This window comes from Microchirus variegatus, assembly GCF_963457635.1.
Source record: "Microchirus variegatus genome assembly, chromosome: 22".
Classification (NCBI taxonomy): Eukaryota; Metazoa; Chordata; class Actinopteri; order Pleuronectiformes; family Soleidae; genus Microchirus; species Microchirus variegatus.
The window spans coordinates 3,393,182-3,417,801 of record NC_139823.1 but is presented as its reverse complement, the minus strand read 5'-3'; the positions used below and the strand labels follow the sequence as shown (position 1 = coordinate 3,417,801).

At 41.1% G+C, this 24,620-nt stretch overlaps 1 protein-coding gene across 1 annotated transcript; it reads left to right on the top strand.

Moving 5' to 3' along the window:
• Positions 1–1,501: 1,501 nt before the first annotated feature.
• LOC310942891 (electrogenic aspartate/glutamate antiporter SLC25A12, mitochondrial-like) lies at positions 1,502–24,581 on the top strand. The gene is made up of 18 exons (XM_083908347.1): positions 1,502–1,588; positions 2,124–2,177; positions 4,373–4,515; positions 5,821–5,936; positions 7,413–7,552; positions 10,881–11,027; positions 12,764–12,902; positions 14,081–14,174; positions 15,465–15,549; positions 16,818–16,899; positions 17,857–18,015; positions 19,035–19,087; positions 19,285–19,365; positions 21,120–21,260; positions 23,142–23,280; positions 23,521–23,679; positions 23,820–23,910; positions 23,993–24,581. The coding sequence occupies exons 1-18, from the start codon at positions 1,577–1,579 to the stop codon at positions 24,198–24,200; spliced, it is 2,043 nt and encodes a 680-aa protein (XP_083764473.1). The 5' UTR covers positions 1,502–1,576; the 3' UTR covers positions 24,201–24,581.
• Positions 24,582–24,620: the final 39 nt, after the last annotated feature.

The window sequence follows — 24,620 nt, the reverse complement described above, 5'->3', positions numbered from 1 at the left end:
AAGTGTTTGTTTTGATACAGAAGGAAATGTAGTAGTAAAAATAAAAGATGTTTATGATGCAAAAGGAATCTATAAATATTAAAAATAGAAACTTAAGTGGTGGGCTGCATGAAATTGATTGGGGGGGGGGTCCACATGTGGCCCATGGGCCGCACGATTGAGACCTCTGTTTTACATGGTACTAGATAAATTATGATAGTTCCGCAATGGGGAAATCTATACAGCAGCAAAGGCAGTAAAGATAAAAGTTATCCATAACAGTAAGACTATAGAAAATAGAATATACAGACATTACAGACATAATGTTACCATAATATATACAGTATGAGCTTGATATTTATAGTATTCGACATGAGATATTGTACATGTATATTGCAATTCTGTGAGATTACAGTATATTGCATGCGGGATGAGTAACATGTTCTAAGTGGTGAACTGAGAGCGGTTGCTGTAAAGTTACTATGTCGCTACATTTTGCTGTATTCATCGAGTATTATGCAGTACTTCTGCATATGTCATAGTCACAATGTTGCAGTACATGTTACTACAGTATATAAGTTGCTGTATAGTTACGATGTTGTTCTGCATGATACTGCACACTGTATGTTATTGTAGATATAGTTGATATGTTGCAGTACAAGCTGCTGAAGCTTTAAGTACAATTTTTCAGTACATGTTACGACAGTATATAAGTTGCTGTATAGTTACTGTGTTGCTGTACATATTGTAGGTTTAATAAGAATTATTTTGTAGGGCATGTTAATACATAAGTACATTACTGCGTTATATAGTTACTATGTTGTTCTTCATGATACTGCATACAGTATGTTATTGTAGAAATAGTTGATATGTTGCAGTACATGCTGCTGATGTACAATGTCGCAGTACATGTTACTACAGTATATAAGTTGCTGTACAGTTACTATGTTGCTGTACATATTGTAAGTTTAATAAGAATTATTTTGTAGGGCATGTTAATACATAAGCACGTTACTACTTTATATAGTTACTATGTTGTTCTGCATGATACTGCATACAGTATGTTATTGTAGATATAGTTGATATGTTGCAGTACATGTTACTACAGTATATAAGTTGCAGTTACTATGTTGCTGTACATATTACTGTTGGTTTAAGAATTAAGTTGCAAGGCATGTTAATAAGTTCATGTTACTTCTTTGTATAATTACTGTGTTCTGCATGATACTGCATACGTTATGTTGTAGATATAGTTAATGTGTTGCTGTATGATGCATATAGATCCATGTTTCTACATGCGTAGCTGAGTGTATTTCTTTCTTCCTTCGGGATGTTACTGTACATGCTGCTGCACATAGTTTGCGTGCATGCAGGCAGCATCAGAGCATTAGTGCACAGTGTCCTCGTCTGACCCGTGCAGACAGGAAGTCCTGCCACGCTTCTCCTGCAGCCTCCTCCAGCGGACACAGCGTCTTGCTGACAGTAAAGGACAATATTTGGCTAAATATATACCAGTGTGTGTGTGCTGCTATATGCCTACTGTCATCCTGATGCCCAGCGCCTGCGCCGGTCCTCTGCAGCTGACGTCACACCCAGCATGGCGGTCAAGGTGACTCCGTCAATAATACTTCTTACTGCTTATTAATTGTAAAGGCAGGAAAGTTACGCGACAAGCGGGGAACTGTGGTCTGATGCGGAGGGCAGCGCGTCAGGACGGACGCTCGTGGCTTAACCCTCAGCGGAGAAGTGTCCCTTTATTTACATATATGCGCATCTGTGCCGGCCTCTCTCTCTCACACACACACACAGCTGTCATTTATCTCTGTTGCATATGTGTGTGTGTCAGAGACTTTTGGCTTGAAGCGGTTTTTATTTTTTCAGCATGGATGTTTTCACACGCAAGATCTGCTGGAGCTGCTGTCAGGGATCGATGCCTAAAAAAAAAAAAAAAAAAAAAAATCAAAGCTGAACAGCTATAGTTCTCTGTGAACTTCAGTTTTATTGATTAAGTGATTGAACACTTAATCTATAATATATGGCTAATAATATGGCTGATATTCTGCTGAAGTGTGACACTGTCAGATGAGGGTGATGTTCTGACTGTAAACTTTACTTATTTTATTTTTAATTTGTCTGTTGTATAGGTGCAAACGACAAAAAGAGCTGACCCCCAGGGTTTGAAGGCAATTTTCTTGAAGGTAAGACTGATTTAAGTGGACACAATATGAGTGGCACAGTCTGTAAGAAGTCTCTGTGTGGTGTCCATTGGGATGCATACTTGAGTAAAGGTCACAGTGAGTGCTTGGACTAATTTTGGATCTGCTTCAACAGAGAATCTCCTCGACTCTCACCTCACGAATGTGTGGCTTGTGTGTTTTGTTCGCTGCATATCTCATCGTGGCTCTGTGTTTCGATCCTTCCCGAAACACACAAAGTCTCCGACATTTAGTGTTCTGGAGGCGTGTTTACCCTCACAACACCTCGCCTGGAGCACAAACTTGTACGAAACAGAACAGGAGCGACTCACCAAGTCGCCGCTATGGTCCCTCCAAAATCTCTTGACTGTGCTGTGAGAGGGCTGCATAATTTGTGATGCATATTCAGGTGGAAGAGTTAATTACTGGAAGCTCATTCTGTCGGCCTGTATAATTTGATTAAGAACTACTTGAAGCCTACTGTGAGGGTGAATGGATACACAATCACATGATGGAAAAAAATGTGGCAATAAATTGGTTGGAATTAATATTTTCACTTACAACATTAATTCAGCAGAGTGCATTGAATTGCAGCCTCAAAAACACTTGGTGTGAACGTCTCCTCCCTCACTCCTTTGTTTATTCCATGCTCTCTCTCTCTCTCTCTGACTCTGTGTGTGTGTGTGTGTGCTTGGCTCAGACTCATGAGTGTGGCCTTTCTGTTGCCAGTTCATGTGGTGCTTGTGTATCCAACACTATCTGGGTTCAAACTTGAAACCGAAGAAGGCTCTAAAAATGACCTTGCACCGTAAAGCCCGACTGACACCTCCTCGGGGGTTTAGCCCACTGCTGCGGTAGCTGTGCTTGTGTTTCCTCTGTCAAGTGGCATCACAAAGCACACTTGTAAGTTAAGGACAATAATTATGTATGCTGACATTGGTGATTTTTGTCGTTGTCGTGTTGCAACACTATCAATCCTTAAAAACTTATGGAGCGTGTGTCAGAAGCACTGTAGGGGTGGGTGTGGCAAGAAGAGTTAATCCCAGTTTCTTTCAGCAGTTCATTATAGGTGTGAGTGTGAGAGTGAATGGTTGTTTGTCTCTATATGTGGCCCTGTGATGCACTAGTGACCTGTCCAGGGTATACCCCGCCTGGCATGAGCTCTCCCCATGCACGTCTCCTCCTTTTTTGTGAGCAACTCTTTGTGTTTTCGGTCATACTCTTAAACTCAAACGACTTGGGGGCCAAATGAGCGTCCAGTCTGGTCCTGAGGGGGCCAGTCATGTGAAAAAAAAGTTACTAACTAATTATGTGGGAAATTAGCTTAGAATCGTGCCACAATATTCCATCACGACAACAGAATTTCAAATTAAAAGTGTTTTTTCACTTCAACTGTGATAAAAACACTAAACATGCTCATATACATATAATGTAATTGTACATTAAATACATTTAAAAGTGTGATTAATATTAATTATTATGATTAGTATTATAAAATATTGCTCACTGTATATGACAATAACTAGCAATCAAATTTATTATTATATTTTCTCTATAATCTAGCTACAGGTGGAGGAGGTTGTGGGCCATTTCTCATTATAACTTGATATTAAGGAGAGGGTCTGCATCAAATCGAGTGTTTTGAAGCCTCCGATCTAACCTGTTTGCAGTTGTTGCTGTCTGTTGTGATAAAATAAAACAAACCACTTCCTGTATGCAGTGGGAATGGCATCAGGTTACAGGACATCTGAGCACTGCTATACTGGGAAAACGCAGAGAGAGCGCTGTGTACATTCATTTGATGAAACTGATTTGTTGATTTTTGCATCAAATTTGACTTTTTGAGGCATTTTTATTTCAGTAGGGTAACCTATTAATACAAACACTTATAGACTTTCTATGGGTATGGGTATTTAGATTCTGCTGTACAAGTGAAACAATGACTTTTCTTTTCATTCTTTTTGTCATAATGGGCTGCAGCACCGATTTGTATGATTCAAAATGCTGTATAGAGCCTGTAAATGCAGACGCACAGGTGTTAAAGAAAAGTAAATACATTATTATGACCCACTGGTCATTTTTTTATCTTTCATTGTATTCAGTTACCACACTATTTTGTTTTTTTATGCACACAATGGAAGTTCTCGATATACAGTAACTCCACAGTATTTACAGTTGTGTTTGTGTCTCTTCTGCAGTATGCCACTGCGCTGGAGGATGGGGAGCATTACATGACCCCCCGTGACTTTGTACAGAGTTACCTGGGTCTGCACACACAGCCTTATCATAATCCTAAAACTGTGGAGCTGATAGCTGGAGTGGCTGACACCACTAAAGACGGGTGAGTGCTGTGGATGTCCTCAGTTATGCTGAGTTGTGTTAACACTTAAAACTTTTTTTTTTGTTTGTTTTTCTGTAAATCCATGAACTGTTTCATCAACTTTAATGCTCCCTCTTTCATCTAAAAATCCCCTCTTGGTTTTTTTTGTGTAAATTGAAAACAACATGTTTTCTTGGTGTTTACGCGTCTGCAGCTTTTTTTTTTTTTTTTTTCTGAAGGCAAGTGACATTGTGGAAGTTGTGGATTATAGGCTGTCAAGACTTTATTACAGCACATAGCAGTCATGTAACAAAGACAACACACATGCCAGTCACAACCAACAGACACACACAAGTCTGTATTTGCTGCTACATAAGGGAATTACTGAACCATTAAAGTAACTGGCTCTGTCAGAGTTTGAAATCTTGGAGGTCACCACTCATCCATTCAGGAGCAGCTACATGTAGTGTTAAATTACACTTATGACAAAGCAAATCATGTAATCCTGTTTATATATATAATAAAAAAAATAGGAATATCATGTCATAAAGGCAGTAATGGTTTAATCCTTTTTCAAGCGCCTCACCAAATATAATCGTCTGAAGAAGATGCCAAAGACGTTGCCAATGATTAATGCCAATGGTGGTTGCGACGTAATTACTCCCGTGTTTTCAATCAATTTCTCACCGCCTGCTGATCGACTAAACATCTGTTGATAAGTCATAATATATCTGATAGCTTGCACATACTGTACATCCATCTTTAATTAGAGAGAAGAGCAGCCGTCTCAAATAGCTGTTGAATGTTAAAAGAGCGCAAGATCAAGGTCACAGTTAAATGTTTAAATTCCCTTTTGCCAAGCTCATTAAGTATTTCTTCTGCATCATGGTTAAAGGACGCCTTATCCAATGTAATTCATTTACAAAATGCAATAGAATTGAGATTGAAACTTAGATTTTTGTGGACTTCATAAAGTGCTCAGGAAAAAAAAAAAGATAGATTATCTTCACAATTGACCAAACTTGATTTGTGATGTGACCAAAAGCTTCAGCACAGCTATTTAAATGCAGCTTGAGGAATGTTCCTTTTAATCAGATGCTGTGTCCAAGGTCAAGAATCAGCTTTGAAGCTCAGTGAGAAACTCAATTTTTTTTTTTTTTTTTTTTGCTGTTTTTAACTTCAGTCAGTATCAATGGTGTTTGTGTTTCTCTGAGCACGTCAGCTGGTCCGGGACAGATTGTGTTGTTATCGTAGCATTTGTAATTTTCTAACAGATGCGTTTGTCCTTTGTTCAGATAGCACTCTCTTTCCTTTTTGTCCAAACAGACTGATCTCTTTCCAGGAGTTTCTGGCATTTGAGTCTGTTCTTTGTGCCCCAGATGCCCTGTTCCTTGTTGCCTTTCAGTTGTTTGACAAGAATGGCACAGGAAATATCTCATATGGTATGTATATGGTGGTTAATGTCAGCATGCGACAGTAGACAGGGCACTTTTTTGATCAGTAATTCCATAATAACATCAGCATAATACAAAGCAAGATATCCTAGAGAGAACTACATTTCTGCATCTACTCTTGGCTGTTTACATCCTTGGTAAAAATCTGGTTTGTGGCAGAGAACTTTGACCAATCAGAAGGCAGTACAGCGGGAAGGGAGTATTATACACCTACTTGCAAAATAGATCCCTTACTTTGAGATATGTGTTGTGGATAAGACAAGTGTGTTTGTCTTTAGGTTTCCATCAGCTTGGTTTTATGCACATTTTCAATTTTTGAATAAAAAAAAACTAGAAAAGCACTCGGAGAGCGCAGACCTCCGCCAAGGCAGCTTAGTGCCTATAAAATACACCCTGCCGGCGTGCAGCGTCTACGGATCACGCCCTATATTTAATAACTTGTTCCTGGTCCCATTGCGGACATTTGCTGAAAATTCAATCCAAATCTGTGACTTTTCGAGTTATGTTGCTAACAGACAGACAGACAGACCTACAAGCAAACTCTGGCAAAAACCTCCTTCGCGGAGGTCAAAAAAGTTGAAATATCGCATTTTAGTTTGTACAGTTGAAGGAGACGGACAAGTTGGTGTAGTAATGAAAGGTAAATGCAAATAAGCGAAATCATAACTGGTCACTGAAATGTTCACTGCATAGGGAAATCTGTGGAAAACAGTAAACAAGAGGAGGTACAGTAACATTATTCAACAACAGATAGACAGGACTTCCAAACACATTAAGTGGAGTAGTAGGAGTAATGATATTTTTGGTGCTCTTATTTACCGATCTGTGGGTGTAAACACACATAAATCTACATTTCTGTTTACCGAATTTGCAGAAATTCTCTTACAATTCCTGAAACAACCAAATGAAATACAAGTCATTGAATGCTCTCGCTGTGCGGGTTGTAAATAAATGTAGCCGTAGCCATGTTTTTTTTTTTCTTTTCTTTTCTGGGCTTCAGGAGCGTATAAAGCGTTACCAGCAGCTTGCATTTATAAAGTCTCATCTCGAGACAGGACAGCGAGCGCACTGTTTGGAACGTGCTGTTATTACCAGGTCCATCTGAGGAGCAGAGAAATGAATCCAGCATGTCATAAACCAAGAGGGGCAGAATCATTCAGAGGAGCTGCTGCTATTCTCTGTCTGAGCAATGGACTTCCATAAAGGCGACTGAAATTGAGAGCAGTGCTTATACAAAAAAAAAAAAAAAAAATCCTACTTGGACTCAAAACCCTCAAAATGTAAAAGGAGTGGGATTGTCGAACAGCTTATTCAGCTTCAACCTGAATGGATTCTTTTTTTTTTTTTTACACGTGAACGACTCTTGCCAAACAAGGATATGAGGACATTACAGCTGCATCGTGCATGTACTCTCTTCTCTTCATCTGTCCCTCAGCATCGCTCACGCATGTCTCACTCTTCCAGAGAATGTGCGTGACATCTTCAGCCAGACCACAGTTCATCACCACATTCCCTTCAACTGGGACTGTGACTTCATCAGGCTACACTTCGGCCACGAAAGGAACAAGAATCTCAGCTACACAGAGTTCACCCAGTTTTTGCAGGTACAATGTCATGTGTCATAGCACTGCTCCACCACTGCAGTGCTGTGTATATACAATGAAAAATAACAGTTTGACATTTTGGGGAAATAAGCTGATTCACTTTCTCGTCGAGAGTCACACGAGAAGCCTGACCTCATTCTCGTGTCTGTATGGTAAATATGAAGCAGCTGGTTAGCTCAGTTTGACATTAAGCCTGCAAATGAGGGGAAACAGCTCATCTGGCTCTGTCTAAAGATAAAATAAATCCACCCTGCAGTACTTCGAAAGATTATTAATCATATTGTGTTACTTTTCTGTTCAGATTTTTTTTTTTGTCAATGACTGTTGCTTCCCTAAGAAATAGTCAGGAGCACAGTCTGCTGCAAAAGTGCTGTATTTAAGTACATAATTAAGAATTTGTTTTAGTCAGTTTCAGTTTTGTTTGAAATGACACATGTGAAAATATTTAACTCAGCTTAAGCTCAGCTTCAGTTAAACACTTTTGCATGTAAATGCAACACGATACGCTGCAATACATGTGGTCAGTCAGCACAAAGGTTCAGCTTGTTATACTCCGTTTTCATTGGTCTACAGAAACAGTTAAATCCCGGGTTTAAACGGGGTTTTGACCAGCGGGAATGTGTTTAATCAGCACTCACTCCTGGCTCAAATTACTCTGAAATGCACACAGGTTTTTTATCGGCTTCAACTCCAATCAGCATCAATGGGAATGTCAGACCCAGCTGAACATGCTCGTTTCTTCTTCACCTGCTCCATTTATGGCACAACGTAATGACGTGCATTCATCTTCTGACCATGAGCTCAGCTGTTCACGCATTCATGTTTGTCATGGTACTTACTTCTCTAAACTTGGGACAGAGCTCAAATGTCATTTATCTCAAGAATCGGATCATCTGAATCAGTGGCTCCACCTGAGAAAATATTGAGCTCTCGAAGTAACAACATTATCACCAACGTTAAAGGTGCCATATGTAAGAATGTGGCCAAAAACGGAGGTCTTCTAGGTTTCGTTTTTTATGACGTAACTGGCAACCCATGGTTGCTCGGCAGCTGAGACTCTACTGACTGCAATGATTGGTAGACGGCGGTAGGTGGCGCCACATGCCAAAACATGATTTCAAAACATAAACATGATTTGCAGTCTGCAAAATATATTTTTTAATGCAAATATTTTGTCTGTACTGTTGTTGTTGGTGAGTTCAGTTTGTTATATGAACATTATTCCTGAGTCTCTGTGACATATTAGGAGGATTTTATGACCAGTTGCTTTAGATTTATTACATAATGCACCTTTAAAATATAGTGGTGTAAATAGGCCGAGCAAAATCAGCTACTGACTTTGAAATTAGATTATGTAGCAACAGATAAAGTGACTCGAATCATTATTATCTATTGTATTATTATTTTGTTATTTGTTTCATTTTCTATGCACAAAATTCCTCAAAAATTCCCCAACCCCAGCCAAGCAAATGTGCTGCAGGAGATCTAGTCATAGACAAATTCAAAACATTCTTAATTTACGCTATAAGACTTTATCATGCTATCAAACAGTACTTTGAAAGTATGGCTCAAACAGCCGATTGGCCACATACTAACACAGATTCCAAGCTGTTGTCTTATGTGCATAGGAATATTTTGAGAAAACATTGTGCCTAAGAAAAAGGCTGTTTGATCAGCATGGCTGATAATAATACTTTGGCTGGTAATAATACTCTGACTATTCAGTTAATTTACATACAACTACTACTGCTGCTGATGGAGATGTGGGAATTAAGTGAAAGAAATTTTATATACTTTATGATCATCTTAAAGGTGCATTATGTAATAAGTCTAAAGCAACTGGCCATAAAATCCTCCTAATATGTCACAGAGACTCAGGAATAATGTTCATATAACAAACTGAACTCACCAACAACAACAGTACAGACAAAATATTTGCGTTAAAAAAAATATTTTACAGACTGAAAATCATGTTTATGTTTTGAAATCATGTTTCGAAATCATGTGGCGCCACCTACTGCCGTCTACCAATCATTGCAGTCAGAAGAGTCTCAGCTGACGAGCAAACACGGGTTGCCAGTTAGGTCTGAAAACGAAACATAAAAGACCTCGGTATTTTGAATTTGAATGTATTAACCATTTTTGGCCACATTCTTACATATGGCACCTTCAAAGAGTTGAAACCTGTAGTTGACCATTGCATCCTCAGTGTTTCATCCCTTTGGTCGTTCTTGTGGTTTTTAGTAACCTGGTGTGTCACTGAGAAACGTAATATTTTTTGTTTGACATTACGAGTTGTTCATATCTCAGTGAGCCCTCTGTGCTGTTAAATCAGCAGCAGCAGTACGATCAGGAAGGAACCTGGTTTGGAGTCAAGGGCTGAGGCAGAAGCTGGGTGGTCCAATAGTTAGACTGGCTGCACTGTGGCTCCAGTGCAGTGTGGGATCCCTCAGAGTACTTTGTGGTTTATCATACTTGACTAGGGCTTCCCGCCACTATACCAAAGACCCTTTTTGTGCAGGGTTAAATTTACATCTGTCATTATTACGGAGTTGTTTTCCTGTCACGTCCAAGCACATGTCATGTCTTTTAACTAAAAATCCAAAGAAGTCCAAGTCTAAGTGGAGATTTAATTGATTTTTAAGCATCCTTAGCTCTGCCACCTCATAACTGTTGCTGTTTTTGGCTGGATGTGGCATTCCTCTGAGAGCAGATGTGGCATTTGTAATGGAAGTATCTTCATGACTCTTCAACAGTATAATCAGGAAACACTGGGAGAATAAATCCTCAGAAACAAATCCACTGATTAGGTTATCAGAGTATAAAGATGAAGTAAGAGTTGTCACAGTGATGTCGTTCGGTGATCCTCTGGTTATACAAGATGAGCACTGACATGCAGACACTGACCTGGGGGTCAGACTCCCTCTGCATCCCTGTCTGATTGCATGGTTGTCATATTGAATCATCTTCCTGTGGACACACCTGCAGACTGTCTCGGTTCAGCACTGGGACCAGGCTTCTCAGGACATGGTTTCCATTAGTATCAGGAGAGAGAGAGCGAGTTAGTGAGTGATGATTACAATAGCCAGTGTCTGACACTGTCATATCTGATGACTTTCATATCTATTAAAGACTGAGACGATGATACTTTTCTTCCTCAAATGTTAATTTCTCTGCTGACTTGTAATGCAATGCTTCTCATTACAGTAACACAACTCTTGTCAGTTCATGTGTGCTAATGTGTGTGTGTGTGTGTGTGTGTGTGTGTGTGTGTGTGTGTGTGTGTGTGTGTGTGTGTGTGTGTGTGTGTGTGTGTGTGTTGCTGCAGGAGCTGCAATTGGAGCATGCCCGCCAGGCTTTTGCCCAAAAAGACAAGAACAAAAGTGGTACCATTACTGCCTTGGATTTCAGCGACATCATGGCCACCATCAGACACCACGTGCTGACCCCGTTTGTGGAGGAGAATCTGGTCTCAGTAAGCTGTCAAAAAAAGTCAGACAGGGAGTACTTTAGGCACCTATGTTATTAAGATAAGATAAGATAGTCCTTCATTTGTCCCGCAGTGGAGAAATTTACATCGTTACAGCAGCAAGAGTAAAGATAAGGATAATAAATAATAAACATGCATTACCAAAAAAAGTACAAATTAAAAAGATATTAACACTGAGACTATAAAAAAAAAGTTAAACATAGAATGTAGTGTACATTATAGACAATTTCCAGAATATATACAATATACGGACAAGATATTTACATTATAAACAGAGACTGAGCATGGGATATTATATGTTATATTGCACTTGTGTAAAATAACAAAAGTGTAGGAAGCAGAGACGAAAGCATCCTTCATCCTTCGTTCACAACCCTAATAATGTCTAATTATAATAATAATAATAATAATAGTCATGATAATAATAAAAGAAACATTTTTCCAATGTTTCTTCAGGAATTTCAAGGTTGTTTTGCCTTCACATCCGTTTTGAGACGCCAGCATTTCTCTGCTCTCGCCCTCCTCAGCAGCTTCCTGTCATTGCGTACCATTATAAACTTTAATAATAAAAAAACACATGTTATAAACATTTATAGTGGTATGCAATGGCACCATCAGCATCTTCCTCAGAAACAGACAACAGTTTCTAAATGACAGTTAATATGGCGACAAGCAGAGAAGTGTAAATATCAGGTTTCAGAATAGACACGCATTCAAACTAACACAGGCAGGCGGGTGTGGCAGATACTGGAGGGAGGTTGGTGATCTGGAGCACACACACAAAACAGACGCTAGTATACAAGATCGGGCAAAAGCAGAGAAACTAACGCCAAAGCCCAAAGACACAGCTGTAGTGTGTCAGCCACTGAGGGTGTCCGTTAACCCCACTGCCTCTTATGTCAAGAACCAGTTCTTATAAGAGAGCCTCGGGTTGTAGCATAGACCTTGCAATGCAGCAGAACATAAACCAGGAAACCGTGCACAGTATGCAAAACACACAGGCACAGTTGGAACACTGACAACGCATAAGGGAGAAGAGGATGGAGGTAGGAAGAATAAGGGAAACTGCAGCAGGAGGTAGTAACACTGGGTTACAAAAAAGAAAAATGTCAGTTGTCTATGTCTTTTCAACTGAATTAGGACCATTTTGCACCGCTGAATGCAAAAATGACTTCCATTTTGCTCAATCAGGTCAGGTTTTTATGCTAATTTGATTTTTGAAAAATCCTATCTTCTGACTAAAATTATTACATTTAGACCAAGCTTTATCCTGGTCACCAAGTTTAATACCAAAATAAGCATAAGCACGCTTTATGAAACCTGTGACTAGATTCCTGTTAGGAACAATGGTGTATTCACTGCTGATTACGTCAGGCTTATTTTTTGCAAGATCATCTAATTGAAGCCATTTAATCTACTTGTAATATAAAAAAGTAGGCACATGCAAAATCGTCAGAATTTGTTTATTGCAAGAAATATAAAAGAGTTTTGCATCATATGACGTGAAAATACCCGTACATGTAAACAAAAAATGTGATTTTTGGATTCAGCACATCGTAATTATCCTAAATCATCAGCTAAAAAAAACTTAAACACTAACGTTGGTGTTGACCAGTGTAATCCATTTAGCAGAGAAAGATTTTAAGGAATTTAATATAAAAACAAAAATATATGAAAACCATGTGTGCAAGAGCAATGACTGATTCTGGATCTTTCTCTAGGCTGCAGGAGGCAGCACCTCCCACATGGTGAGCTTCTCCTACTTCAATGCCTTCAACGGCCTCCTCAACAACATGGAGCTGGTTCGCAAGATTTACAGCACACTGGCCGGCACACACAGAGACGTGCTTGTTACCAAAGGTACAACCTGACACACGATCAACCCTGACATCAATGAAAGAGACATGTTTGCGTTTCATATGTGATGTGAAATGAGGCTGTTTTGACTTTCTTGACAGAGTGGTGTGAGTGAGCACACAGGGAACATTTACTGTAGCGCTAAATTACAAAGGTAAATGAATAAATAATTGATAAATAAACTTGTAAACCTCCTAATCAGTTCAACCCCTTACATGTAGATCTGTAACTGATAGTTGTACTGTCACATCACATCTGCTCCTAATGTCTGTTTTCCATTAAGATGCAAAGTGCTCCTTCCTCCCCTTCACTCTCCATAGTGTTTTCTCCTCACAGAGAGAAGACAATAAACAAATAGTATTTGCAAATAATTCATACTATTTTTCTTACGTATTACGGCACAGATCAGATAGATATATGTAAAGTAGACCCTCATGTCAGCTGTTGGTCGCAGAAAAGTAGAGATCAGAGAAGCAGGCTTGTAATCCTTAGAGTGATAGTTATGTAGCTCTTCAGCAGAGCTGAATATAAAGCATGTTTAAAGGTGCATTATGTAATAAATCTAGAGCAACTGGCCATAAAATCCTCCTAATATGTCACAGAGACTCAGGAATAATGTTCATATAACAAACTGAACTCACCAACAACAACAGTACAGACAAAATATTTGCATTAAAAAAATATATTTTGCAGACTGCAAATTATGTTTATGTTTTGAAATCATGTTTTGGCATGTGGCGCCACCTACCGCCATCTACCAATCATTGCAGTCAGTAGAGTCTCAGCTGCCGAGCAACCACGCGTTGCCAGTTACGTCAAAAAAACGAAACCTAAAAGACCTCGGTATTTTGAATTTGAATGTAGTAACTGTTTTTGGCCACATTCTTACATATGGCACCTTTAAAACTGTAATGTGTAACTTTTAACTGTCTGTTACATCCAAACCATTGTCAAATTAGAAATTTGTTCAAACAAGTGCTGATTAAGCCGCAACACTGTGCAAGTAACGTGAGTTACGTAAGTTTGGACTATGATAAAGAACACAAAACCTTTGTTTTTCACAGTATTTGCAAACACTATTTATTTTTTGTCCACTGTTTAAAATATCCTGACATCGGTAACCTTTACCGTGTCGTCACATTTGAACGACTTCATGTCTTTTTGTCTCTGCTGCCTTGTAGAGGAGTTCGCTCATGCTGCCAATAAGTTTGGTCAGATCACTCCGATGGCGATTGATATCCTGTACCAGCTCTCTGGTCTACACTCCCATTCTGGGTAAGATGCTGCACCACTCTGCACGTCCATCATTTATTACACTCCAAGTATTTTGTGCACGCTAACACCACTGCATGTGTATGTCGTGCAGAAAGAAGCTGAGGAAACTAGCTCCAAGTGTTGATGTGGTGCTTTCATACAGCATCTAAGTTATGTCTGAATTAATATGCACTACTGTTCAAAAGTTTGGGGTCACCTACACCATTTTTTTTGATTAAATCTCACACTTTTATTCATCAGAAGAGTTGCAAAATGAATAGAAAATATAGTCAAGACATTGACAAGATTAGAAATAATGATTTTTATTCAAAATTATAATTTTGCCCTTTTGTCAAATAACCAGCAAAACTGTTTTCAGCTGTGCTAACATCATTGCACAAGGGTTTTTAAGGGTTTTCTAATCATCCAATAGCCTTCTAACACGATTAGCAAACACAATAACACAAAAAGTGCTTTTCCTTAAAAAATAAGGACATTTTTAAGTGACCCCAAACTTTTGAACGGTAGTTTACAGTAATCAGGGATTTACAGGTGGATACAGACTTTCAGTAACAAAGAGAATATCAATTGTATTCGGGTAAATCAACAGTTTCATCACGTTGAGATTATGATGCAGATTCTTTTGGATCGATCAAGATTGTTTAATCGTTCCCCTCCCAATGAACAGGCTATATTTTGAATTCTTACGTACATTTCACATGTATTATAATGGAATAATTGTGTTTTTCTTTTTGTTCCTGGCACAATAATACTCATTAAAACAGTTGTGACTCAAATGGGTTTTATCCTCTGAGGGTCACAGGAGGAGGTACATCCTGGACAATGTTACGACGCTATCACAGCCTTCCTCAGATTAAAAACTGTTATGCAAAGCTGTGTTCATTTACTTATTTATTTTTTTTACTCCAAAATGAATGGAGGAAATATGTTACAGGCCTGGTTATTGGCTGTAAAGATTAAGTTATTGCTCATTCATTTTAACAAGTTGCTCCACTGGCTGATTTACAAGACAAACATAAAACGTGAACACAGACTTTATTAAGCATCAGGCCGGTGGGGAATGTTTTCCCCTCAGCACTGAGGAGCACTTTCATTTACTTGTTAAAACCATGGGCACTCGTCCATCTTTGTTTGTCTGTTGTTTATGGAAGCTCAACGTTGCAGTAACTTCAGGTCACATGCCTGTAAAAAAAAGTCTGTGGAAAATCTTACATCACTGGCTCCTGCTTGCAGTCGATCTTTGCTTTTTCCTGGCCTAACTCCCTCTCTCCCCTGCCGGTGTATGTAAAGGCGGCTCAACCATGCAGACATCGAGAGGATAGCCCCGCTGGAAGAAGGAACCATGCCATACCACCTAGCAGAGGCCCACAGACAGGTAGTCTGATTGACTCCTCTAATACGCCTCATATCCTTGTGCCTTTTATCAAAGTCTCGTCCTCTTTTCCTTCTCCTTTATTCTCAGAGAGGGCCAAAAAGGGGAGACTGCTCAGTCACTGAATTAGCAGAGTGCCCGTGTTTTTCTTCCCTTGTGAAGTACATTACTTAAACTTGAAGATAAAAGTACACCAATTATAGTTATAGAAGAGGAATGGATTGTTGCATTGCGCCTCTCCATGAAAGGCTCTCTCCTTTTTATTCAGTATAGCGGCACATACGTATCGGCTGCAATCACACATCTGAGAAGCTAATAGGGAGGCTTTTATCAGTGTGAGGCTTGAGGAGTTTTTCTGAGCCTTTAGGAAAGTCTGCAAATGGCAATAGCGGAGTGGGAGTCAAGGTGGATGTGGGAGAACAAAATAGTTCCTGCCTTCACCGGATAATGTGGCTCTATCTCACGCTGTGGTCAAAGTTCTTTAAGCAGCACATGCTCCTGGGACTCATGCTCAGAGGTCTGGAATTTGATTCCTTTTTTGGGGGGGGGGATGCTGCAGTGTGCAGGGCTAACCTTTAGTGGAAGTAGGCTAATAGTTTAAACCCTTTGATCAAGACCTCAATCTTGTTAGCATGCAACCCTCGGTGGAAGCATCTGGGAAGTGGAAATAAGTGATCTGCCTCTGCTCCCTTCTTCTCATCTGGTCTGGGTGAAGTTACTCATGGCCTCAACCTGCACACATACTTGATGAGAGTCTCACTCGGACTGTGTAATATTCATGTAGATCCGTATCAGTACATGGAAAAGGCTTGTGGGGATAATCTGTTGCCCTGCACCGCAGTGAAAACAAAGGGGCTCCACTTGCAACATCAAACGCAGACCCGCAGATCCAAGTGGATAAGGGAGAAATTATACTTTGTCATAAAAATAAAAGAAGACATTCAGCCTTATGGCCTCCACACATTGCTGCATGTGTGGGAGGCTGCGGGCTCAGCCACAGGTTCACACAGTCATTTACTGTATCCAGAGCTGCTCAGTGTGTGACATTTAATACCGGTCTGATAAAGAATCAGATGTTATATGACATATTTGCATTCCACTGCCCCAACCCCCCCCCCCTCCTCTCCACCATTGAGTAGCATTTTTCTTTCCACAATGTATCTGGTTTTCTATAGTTTCATAGCCAGCCGATTCACAGTTAGCGTTCTGATCCCCGCGTCTTTCTCCAGATTCATTTGACAACCGGTGTCTTTTTTCCTCCTTTTTTCCAGCATGCTCCCGAAGCGTCTCGGCCCATCTATCTCCAGGCTGCGGAGTCTGCCTACAGGTTTGCTCTGGGCTCAATCGCTGGAGGTGAGTGACATGTCTGCTGCTGAGACCCTGGCCCCGCCCGAGGGGGGTAACCTTAGCTGCCCAGACTGATGCGCTGAGGCCCTCGGGGGGGGAGGGCTATTGTGCTGTAGGGATGTGAGGCTCCGGCATTGTGCCGCCGTGCCACCGGTGGCTCCAGGCTGTCGTTGGAGCCGGAGCTTTGGAATGACATAAATCTTCCGGAACCGCACTCTCTCTGGAATCTCCGTCTAATTACACTGGAAGGAACAGATATAAGAAACCCCTTACATAACTGCCCCCTCTGTGTGTTAGCGTGCGTGCGTGCTCTCCCCAAACACACAAAAAACTTATCTTACAAAATCCCTTATTCACCAGCAGTCTGGCATGGAGAATTACAGAGCGAGACGTACAGTCTATATCATAAAGCGTATGATTTTTGTGGGGATAATGAGCTGTTTGTCGCCCTCTGTCCTGACCAAACTTTCAGAGTCATTACAGCAGCCTTTGATGTCAGACAAGACACGGCAAGTATAACTGCAAACAGGAGTTTAGTGCAACTTGGTGCAGTCAGTGGTGCCTCTCCAGACATTTTCCCAGACTTCCCACTGAGTGTAATAACTGTTTCCATTAGTTTGTACACAAACAACAACTCTCTTTGTCTCCCAGTCATTATTAAACCACGTCCCCACAATCATATCTGCTGATTATCATTGTGTTACTTAAACTAAGATTATGATTATCTGATCAATCTACAACTGGATTGATGGAAAACCATGCTGCTTTTATAATGATTAATTAAAGATGTTTTTTCATTTTTGACTGATGTAATAAAGACATTTAAGACATGGATGTAAGGGAAAGTATCTATCATTTTGTAGACAAAACACTTAATTCCTTATGGGGATAACACTTATTACCCTGTGTCTATCTAGAATAATTGTGAAACCTTAATGAATTCCTAATGTTTGTGCTTTATAGCCACCGGTGCCACAGCTGTGTATCCCATCGACCTGGTGAAGACCCGCATGCAGAACCAGCGCTCCACGGGCTCCTTTGTAGGAGAATTGATGTACAAGAACAGCTTTGACTGTGCGAAGAAAGTGCTGCGTTACGAGGGCTTCTTTGGATTCTACCGAGGTAATTCTTTGCAGATTTTATAGCGTGTATAAATAATACATCTGCGTGAAGGTCAACACGTGGCGGAGGTTCTGATGGGAAACGCGTCAGGATTTGTCAGTGTGCTAATATCAGCAGCAGGATTTGCTAATTGATACCAGAAACCTTTGCCCTCCTCGTTCAGCACTGAATGAAGCAAACACCCATGGGGGGGGGGGGGGCTGAGTTTTCATTATCTCAGTACCTGAAAACTCCCTGAGGGAAATGACCAGCAGAATTCATGTAGTAGCAGTGTCTGATCTGCCTCTGCCAGAGATGATAATGGTGCTGAAGGCTTGTGATATCCAACACTTCCCTCAGGCCGCTCCGTGTGCAGGAAGTCAAGACTGCCATCTACTGCTCCCTCTGCCACTGCAGCAGGCAGCTTCTCTGTGGCTCGGATCTGCTTCCCTCTGCCCCCTTCCTCCTTTACGTGCACATGATAAGAGGGCGATTGACTCAGAGACAGACACGCTTGGCTGTCTTTTTGGCCACATACCAGCAGCGGTCACTCAGCAGCTCCTTCAGAAGTTTATCTGGCTTGATGAAGGACAGACGGTGAAACAGTATGGCGGTTATCGCCGCCGTAGCACCCAGTACGCCCCCCCCCCCCACCCAAACTTGTCCGTGACAACACAGCTTTCGTTGTTCTCACCAACAGTGTAATCAAGCCCCAACAATGTTGATCCCATACGCACCGGCAGTGTCATATTTTTTGGACTTTTGTGCAATTTTGAATGGAATCATTGTGTGTTTTGGTGCATCAGATGTATCAGCCACATCTGTAAATATTTATGGCTTTGTTTTACACACACACACACACATGCACACACAAGGCTCCTGCAGCTTATATTGTTCCAGCTGTCAGTGGATGCATTCATTCAGCAAAAATAGAAAATGTGCATTCATTTCGAGCCAGACGTTGTCTCTCTCTCTCTCTCTCCCCCTCTCCCTCTCTCTGTCAGGTATTCTAATGGTGTCTATGAATAATATTTTTGCAGGTCTGCTCCCGCAGCTCATTGGCGTTGCCCCGGAGAAAGCTATCAAACTCACGGCAAGTCATTCCAACTGCGTTCGGGAAGTTGCACCGACTGATTCACTGTGGACGACAAAACGCGCACAGAGCATCGATGAAATATAGTCTTCACAATCAAAGACGCGACTCCAAGTTAACATTAATACCAACGCTATCAAGGCTGGGATTGTGTGTCACGTCTTCTTCTCCTTTCCTTTGTTTTTTTGTTTTTCCAGGTAAATGATTTTGTCAGAGACAAGTTCACCACACCAGACAACACCATCCCTCTGGTTGCAGAGATTCTCGCTGGAGGATGTGTAAGCACCACTTCAGTGATCCTTTAAAACATGTTTTTGTTTGTTTCCTTTTTAGGTTTTTTTTTTTTTTTTTTTTTGAATTGTTGACTGATTGTTTTGCTAAAAGTAAAAATGTAGGAAAGGATCCACATGCCTTAGAGCTACTATTCAATGGATTTTGACAGTCAGAGACGTGCAACGACAGCAGGCTTTTCCTTAGACTATATTGATAAATACAGAATTGCCGTCTTAAATACCAACTATACATATATATATATATATATGTATATATATTGCTCTCTACAAATAAACATAACATTTGAGTTAACTAGGTATTAGAAGAGAAATTTAATAAAGTGCTGTGACAATTTAATAACTAAATACAAACATCCTGCTCCCAAAAGTGCATACTTTTAGTTGTCATGACTACATATATGATACGATTGTGACGATTGTGAAGTGAAACAGTTCTGCAGAGCAGAGCAGAGCCTGCAGGTTGGTCACAGAGGAGCGGGGTCTGCGGGGTCGTGACTCCTGTCAGGGTGTAATTGGAGGAAGAGGCCCCGGAGGGTCTTGGATGAAGCGGGGGTCCGGCTCAGTGTGATTGAGTCTGACAATGCTTTACATACCTGAGGCATGGTCACAGCACAGGTCTTCATATTAGACAGCGAGGATGTTTTCATGACACACTTTAAAAAGTATTAACGAATGATAATTTGTCCCATTTAAAGCGCTCCATAAATTATACTTTTTGCTCCACATTAGCAGGCCCACACTCATGAAAAAAGTTTGGTTAATCTGATTAGAATAGCCTGTTAAGTTATCGCTCCCTAGAGACGGGAGGATTGAAGAAGATAAAAGAGGAGACGAGAGCATAAATCTTCAGAGCAGCGGATATCCCCCCCCCCCCCCCCCCCCCCCCCACCCCCCCCACTCCCACCTCACTTTGAAAATGGGTAAATGTGCCAGAGCAAATTTTAGACCTTTCCTCGGATGTTTACAGATAAAACCCCTGCCCTGAATGTCACCAGCAGCCATCCTGGGGCCTGATTAGATTCGGGGAGGGGTGATAAATGTGCTTGAGTCAGAGGGTGCTGTGCCTTGAGGGCATTGCTTGCCAGGATCCGAGCCGTCCGGGTGATTCAGCACTCTCCCCTGGGAAATGGGGGTGAATTGGGGAAGTGTGCGGGGCAAGGCTGCTCACCCTGCCACAGGAGGTGCCTCAGGGGAGGCGAAGGGGCAGAGGGCTGGTGCCAGGGTCAGAGCCTCCCAACCATGGGCCAGGGCTTCTCCTCACTCTGCCCCTGCTCTGTTCTGACCCCCATTGTTCTTCTATCAATGCTCGCCTTTTTTTTTCTCCCTCTGCCCATCAAGGCCATTCTCTGACAAAATGAGAGAAAAACGTGCCTTTTGTGCTGAAGTTTACGGAGATAATTTGAAAAGTCCTACTCAGAAGAAATGCTTACACACCATTACCATGATGATCACCCTGAGTTCACCCCTCAAATGTCAAACGTGGGACGTGCCAAAGATGTTATGAGGACAAAAGGCTTCAAATCAGTTGATGTTGATAATTATCGCGATGAAATCTCATGATGGAAGAACAGTTAATTTTGGTTATGAACTTCTTAATTATTAAATTGATATTGAAGAATATTATACATTGTGATATATTATTATTGCCATAGTCTAACCCCAACTGAAAATCCCCAGAGAAACCTAGATGTCTTCTCTAAAGTCATCAGCTGTCTCTTTTTCCATTTTGCATTCTGCAGGCTGGAGGTTCCCAGGTGATTTTCACAAATCCTCTGGAGATTGTTAAGATCCGTCTGCAGGTGGCCGGGGAGATCACCACGGGGCCCAGGGTCAGCGCCCTGAATGTTGTGAGAGAGCTCGGCTTCTTTGGCCTTTACAAGGTAGGTCAGCACCTCGGCAGCACCGCGGCGTCCGCCTCATCAGCCCCTGTCATACAAGGGCAGTGAAAAGTGCTATGATGTTCCTGAGATATATCAACATCACCAGGAGTTTGTCCATTGCATCCGACATATATATAAAAAAAAGAAAGAAAGACGCAAAATCAAAACCATATATATATATATATATATTTTTTTTTTTTTTAAAATCTAAACGTGGAATGATTCTCAACATGTCAGCATCTGAACAGCAGTGATCTGAGTGGAGCTTATCTCAGCAAGGACATGTGTCGACAATGGAAAGGCCTTGCGTGTGTCCAAATCATCATAACACAAGTACGAAAAAGACAATATGTTAACTTTCAGATTTAAAATATTCTGACACAGAGGTGAGTTTTATTCATAATTTTGACTGATAAATAAAAACCTCAAAACTCGCCCTGTCAGAAAAACAAGAAAAAATGCATTTGATTTGACTCATTAAATTCCAAGAATACATTAAATACTCTGTGTAGGCTGTGAATGACTGGGAAGAGTTTTCACATCTTTGCAATACTAATTACTCTACTGGCAATTATCACATTGATTACTTGGTTTATACGTGAATAAAAAAAAACAACATGTCCTCACCAGCAGTCTGTGTTCAAGAAATGATGTGAACTTTGGCATCAGATAAACAGCAGCTGTAAATAAGGTGGAAATGACAGTGAGCAAATTATTTCAAAAGTCACTGGTGAATCATCTGTTGTCCTAAAAATTGAGTAATGGCAGCAACGCCTTCTCCATGCATAATGACATCACTGAAGTGTAACCAGCATAACGCACTTCAACGTTAGAATAACACTTATTATGCACACTGGCCACTTTAGTGTTGTATTATCACACACAATTTTTATCATTTTTAATTCTGAATTATCTCGTAAGAGCATTTTAACATGGTCATGGGTTGATGTGGGAATAATTATATCTTTATGGATACTTTGATTTAAAAAAAATAAATAAAATCAGAAAACTTTATATGAAAAGTCATCGTCTGCAAAATATTAAAATTACACAGTTGTGTGTTGTGTGTGTGTGTGTGTGTGTGTACGCAGACGTCACGGACATCATGATTAGAAATGAAAACATCTAACTTTACTTCTGCCTTTTGCTGAGCGTTTGCAATTTTCCAAAACAGTGTTCAAAATGCAAAAGGAGGCACGGCTAAGAACCGAGAGCAAATTAGTGATTATGCTTTGCTACTGCTCCTTTTCCAGAACCTTGTGGGTTTAGCTTGAGCTTGAGTCATGTGAACTGTATATACTCCATATTTTAATGAGTAGCAGACAGTGTGTGGTTTGTTTAAAAAAAAATGCTGACTTCCTCTTGGTAGAGGATGCCAACACACCAGCGGTGGTATTGTCTGAGTGTGTAGAGTGTATGTGTGTGTGTTTGTATTTGTTACCTCTTCAGGACCTTTTCTGGTATAAACACTGACCTTGTCAGGACCTATAGTCCGCATGGAGACCAAAACCTGGTCCTCATGAGGCAGAACCTCATTTCCGAAGAGCTGATTAAGTTTAGGGCGAAGGTCTGGATTGTGGTTAGGGTTAAAGTTAGGGTTAAGCATTAAATGGTTATGATTAAGGTTAAGGATACTGCATGTCCTTAAAAGGATAGTTGTTCAAACCTCTGTGTGTGTGTGAGAGAGAGCGAGATGGATGGATTCCTCTCTGGAGGTTACAACTCTGTGCCTGGGGCTCTTTGGCTCCATCATCAACACTGAAGCCCCCCTGTAGTTTGAATAAGATGACTCCCAGGCTTCAACCACTGCCTCTGCTCAGCTAGCAGCCATGTTAAAAAAAAAAACATCTATAATACTTTTTAAAAACCGTCTTTCTTCAGGGAGCCAAGGCTTGCTTCCTACGAGACATCCCCTTCTCTGCCATCTACTTCCCCGTTTACGCGCACACCAAGGCGATGATGGCAGACGAGGACGGAAGGCTGGGGGCACTGCAGCTGCTCACTGCTGGAGCCATCGCAGGTAACGCACATCTGTAGACATCCACACAGCAACACGTTGTGTTTTTATTAAATCACGTGGTACGGTGTTTCGTGAAATACACCTCAGGTTTCCTCCCCGTTCGTTCTTCTCGCTCTCTGCCTGCTGAACTGAATACAGCTGCATCCACCCCTGTACATGTGTGATGCTGCTGCTGCTGCTGCAGCCTGTGCATAATCAAAGAGCCTCATTACATCTGTTGTGAAATGTATCCTACCAAAGGTGTACCGGCGGCTTCGCTGGTGACCCCTGCTGATGTCATCAAGACCAGGCTCCAGGTGGCAGCCCGAGCAGGCCAGACGACATACAACGGAGTCGTGGACTGCTCCAGGAAGATCCTCAAGGAAGAGGGATTTAGGGCATTTTGGAAGGGCGCAGGAGGTAAATGCACACACTAATAGTGCTCCAAGAGTGATTTCATGATGGGGGAAATGAGGCTCGCTGTGGTGGCTGTAATTGTCAAGAAGCCCCTGGAAAGATATTGAATCCTACATTGTAATTTTCAAACCCTCTTCCATTAGCTCGTGTCTTCAGATCCTCGCCTCAGTTCGGTGTCACCTTGGTGACCTATGAACTGTTGCAAAGATGGTTCTACGTCGACTTTGGAGGACAGTAAGTGCTTCAGACTGATTTCAAAAGAACCATTCATTACTACAGTGAAGTGCTTCTTGCTCTAATCCGAGTCTCTTCTCAGTCGTCCCGCTGGCTCGGTGGCCACTCCAAAACCCGTGATCCAAGACCTTCCCTCTGTGACTGAGGACCAGGTGGGCGGTTACCGCTTGGCAACTTCAACCTTCGCTGGTGTGGAGAGAAAATTTGGACTCCACCTGCCCAAGTTCAAGGCGTCTGGATCAGTGACAATCAAACAAGCGGAGTCCAAAAATGAGCCAATGGCCTCTTAAACGACTGAGGGCTGCATGCTCCTCAGGTGGTTTCCATCAAAATGCTTATATTGAACCACGTTTCAATTCAATGCATTTGAACCGTTCTCTTGCTTTGAATGCTGCATGAGTGTGGCTTTACTGCTTCGTCTTTGCCTAGCTTGCACATTTTATTGTACATATTGTACTTCTGCACAGAGGGACATTATGATATGACTAAAGGATTGTTACTGCGTTTATTTCTGGTGTGCAACAACTTGGCGTGCATGTTAACTTGTATTTCAGAGACACGAGGATGTACAGATGTTGTCGAGTGTTTATTTTGAAATCATGACCAGGGACTTGGGGAAATAATTTAAATGTATTTATTGTATTTTATTGAAATAAATCATTCAAAGTGTTTCTATTGTCTGAAAAGTACATTCTCCCTTTGGACACCAA

Bases quoted from the DNA above. Each gene is read 5' to 3' on its own strand.
- LOC310942891 (XM_083908347.1), top strand. The intron at 2,178-4,372 runs GTAAGACTGATT...TCTCTTCTGCAG, and splicing joins TGAAGGCAATTTTCTTGAAG to TATGCCACTGCGCTGGAGGA. The intron at 21,261-23,141 runs GTAGGTCAGCAC...GTCTTTCTTCAG, and splicing joins GCTTCTTTGGCCTTTACAAG to GGAGCCAAGGCTTGCTTCCT.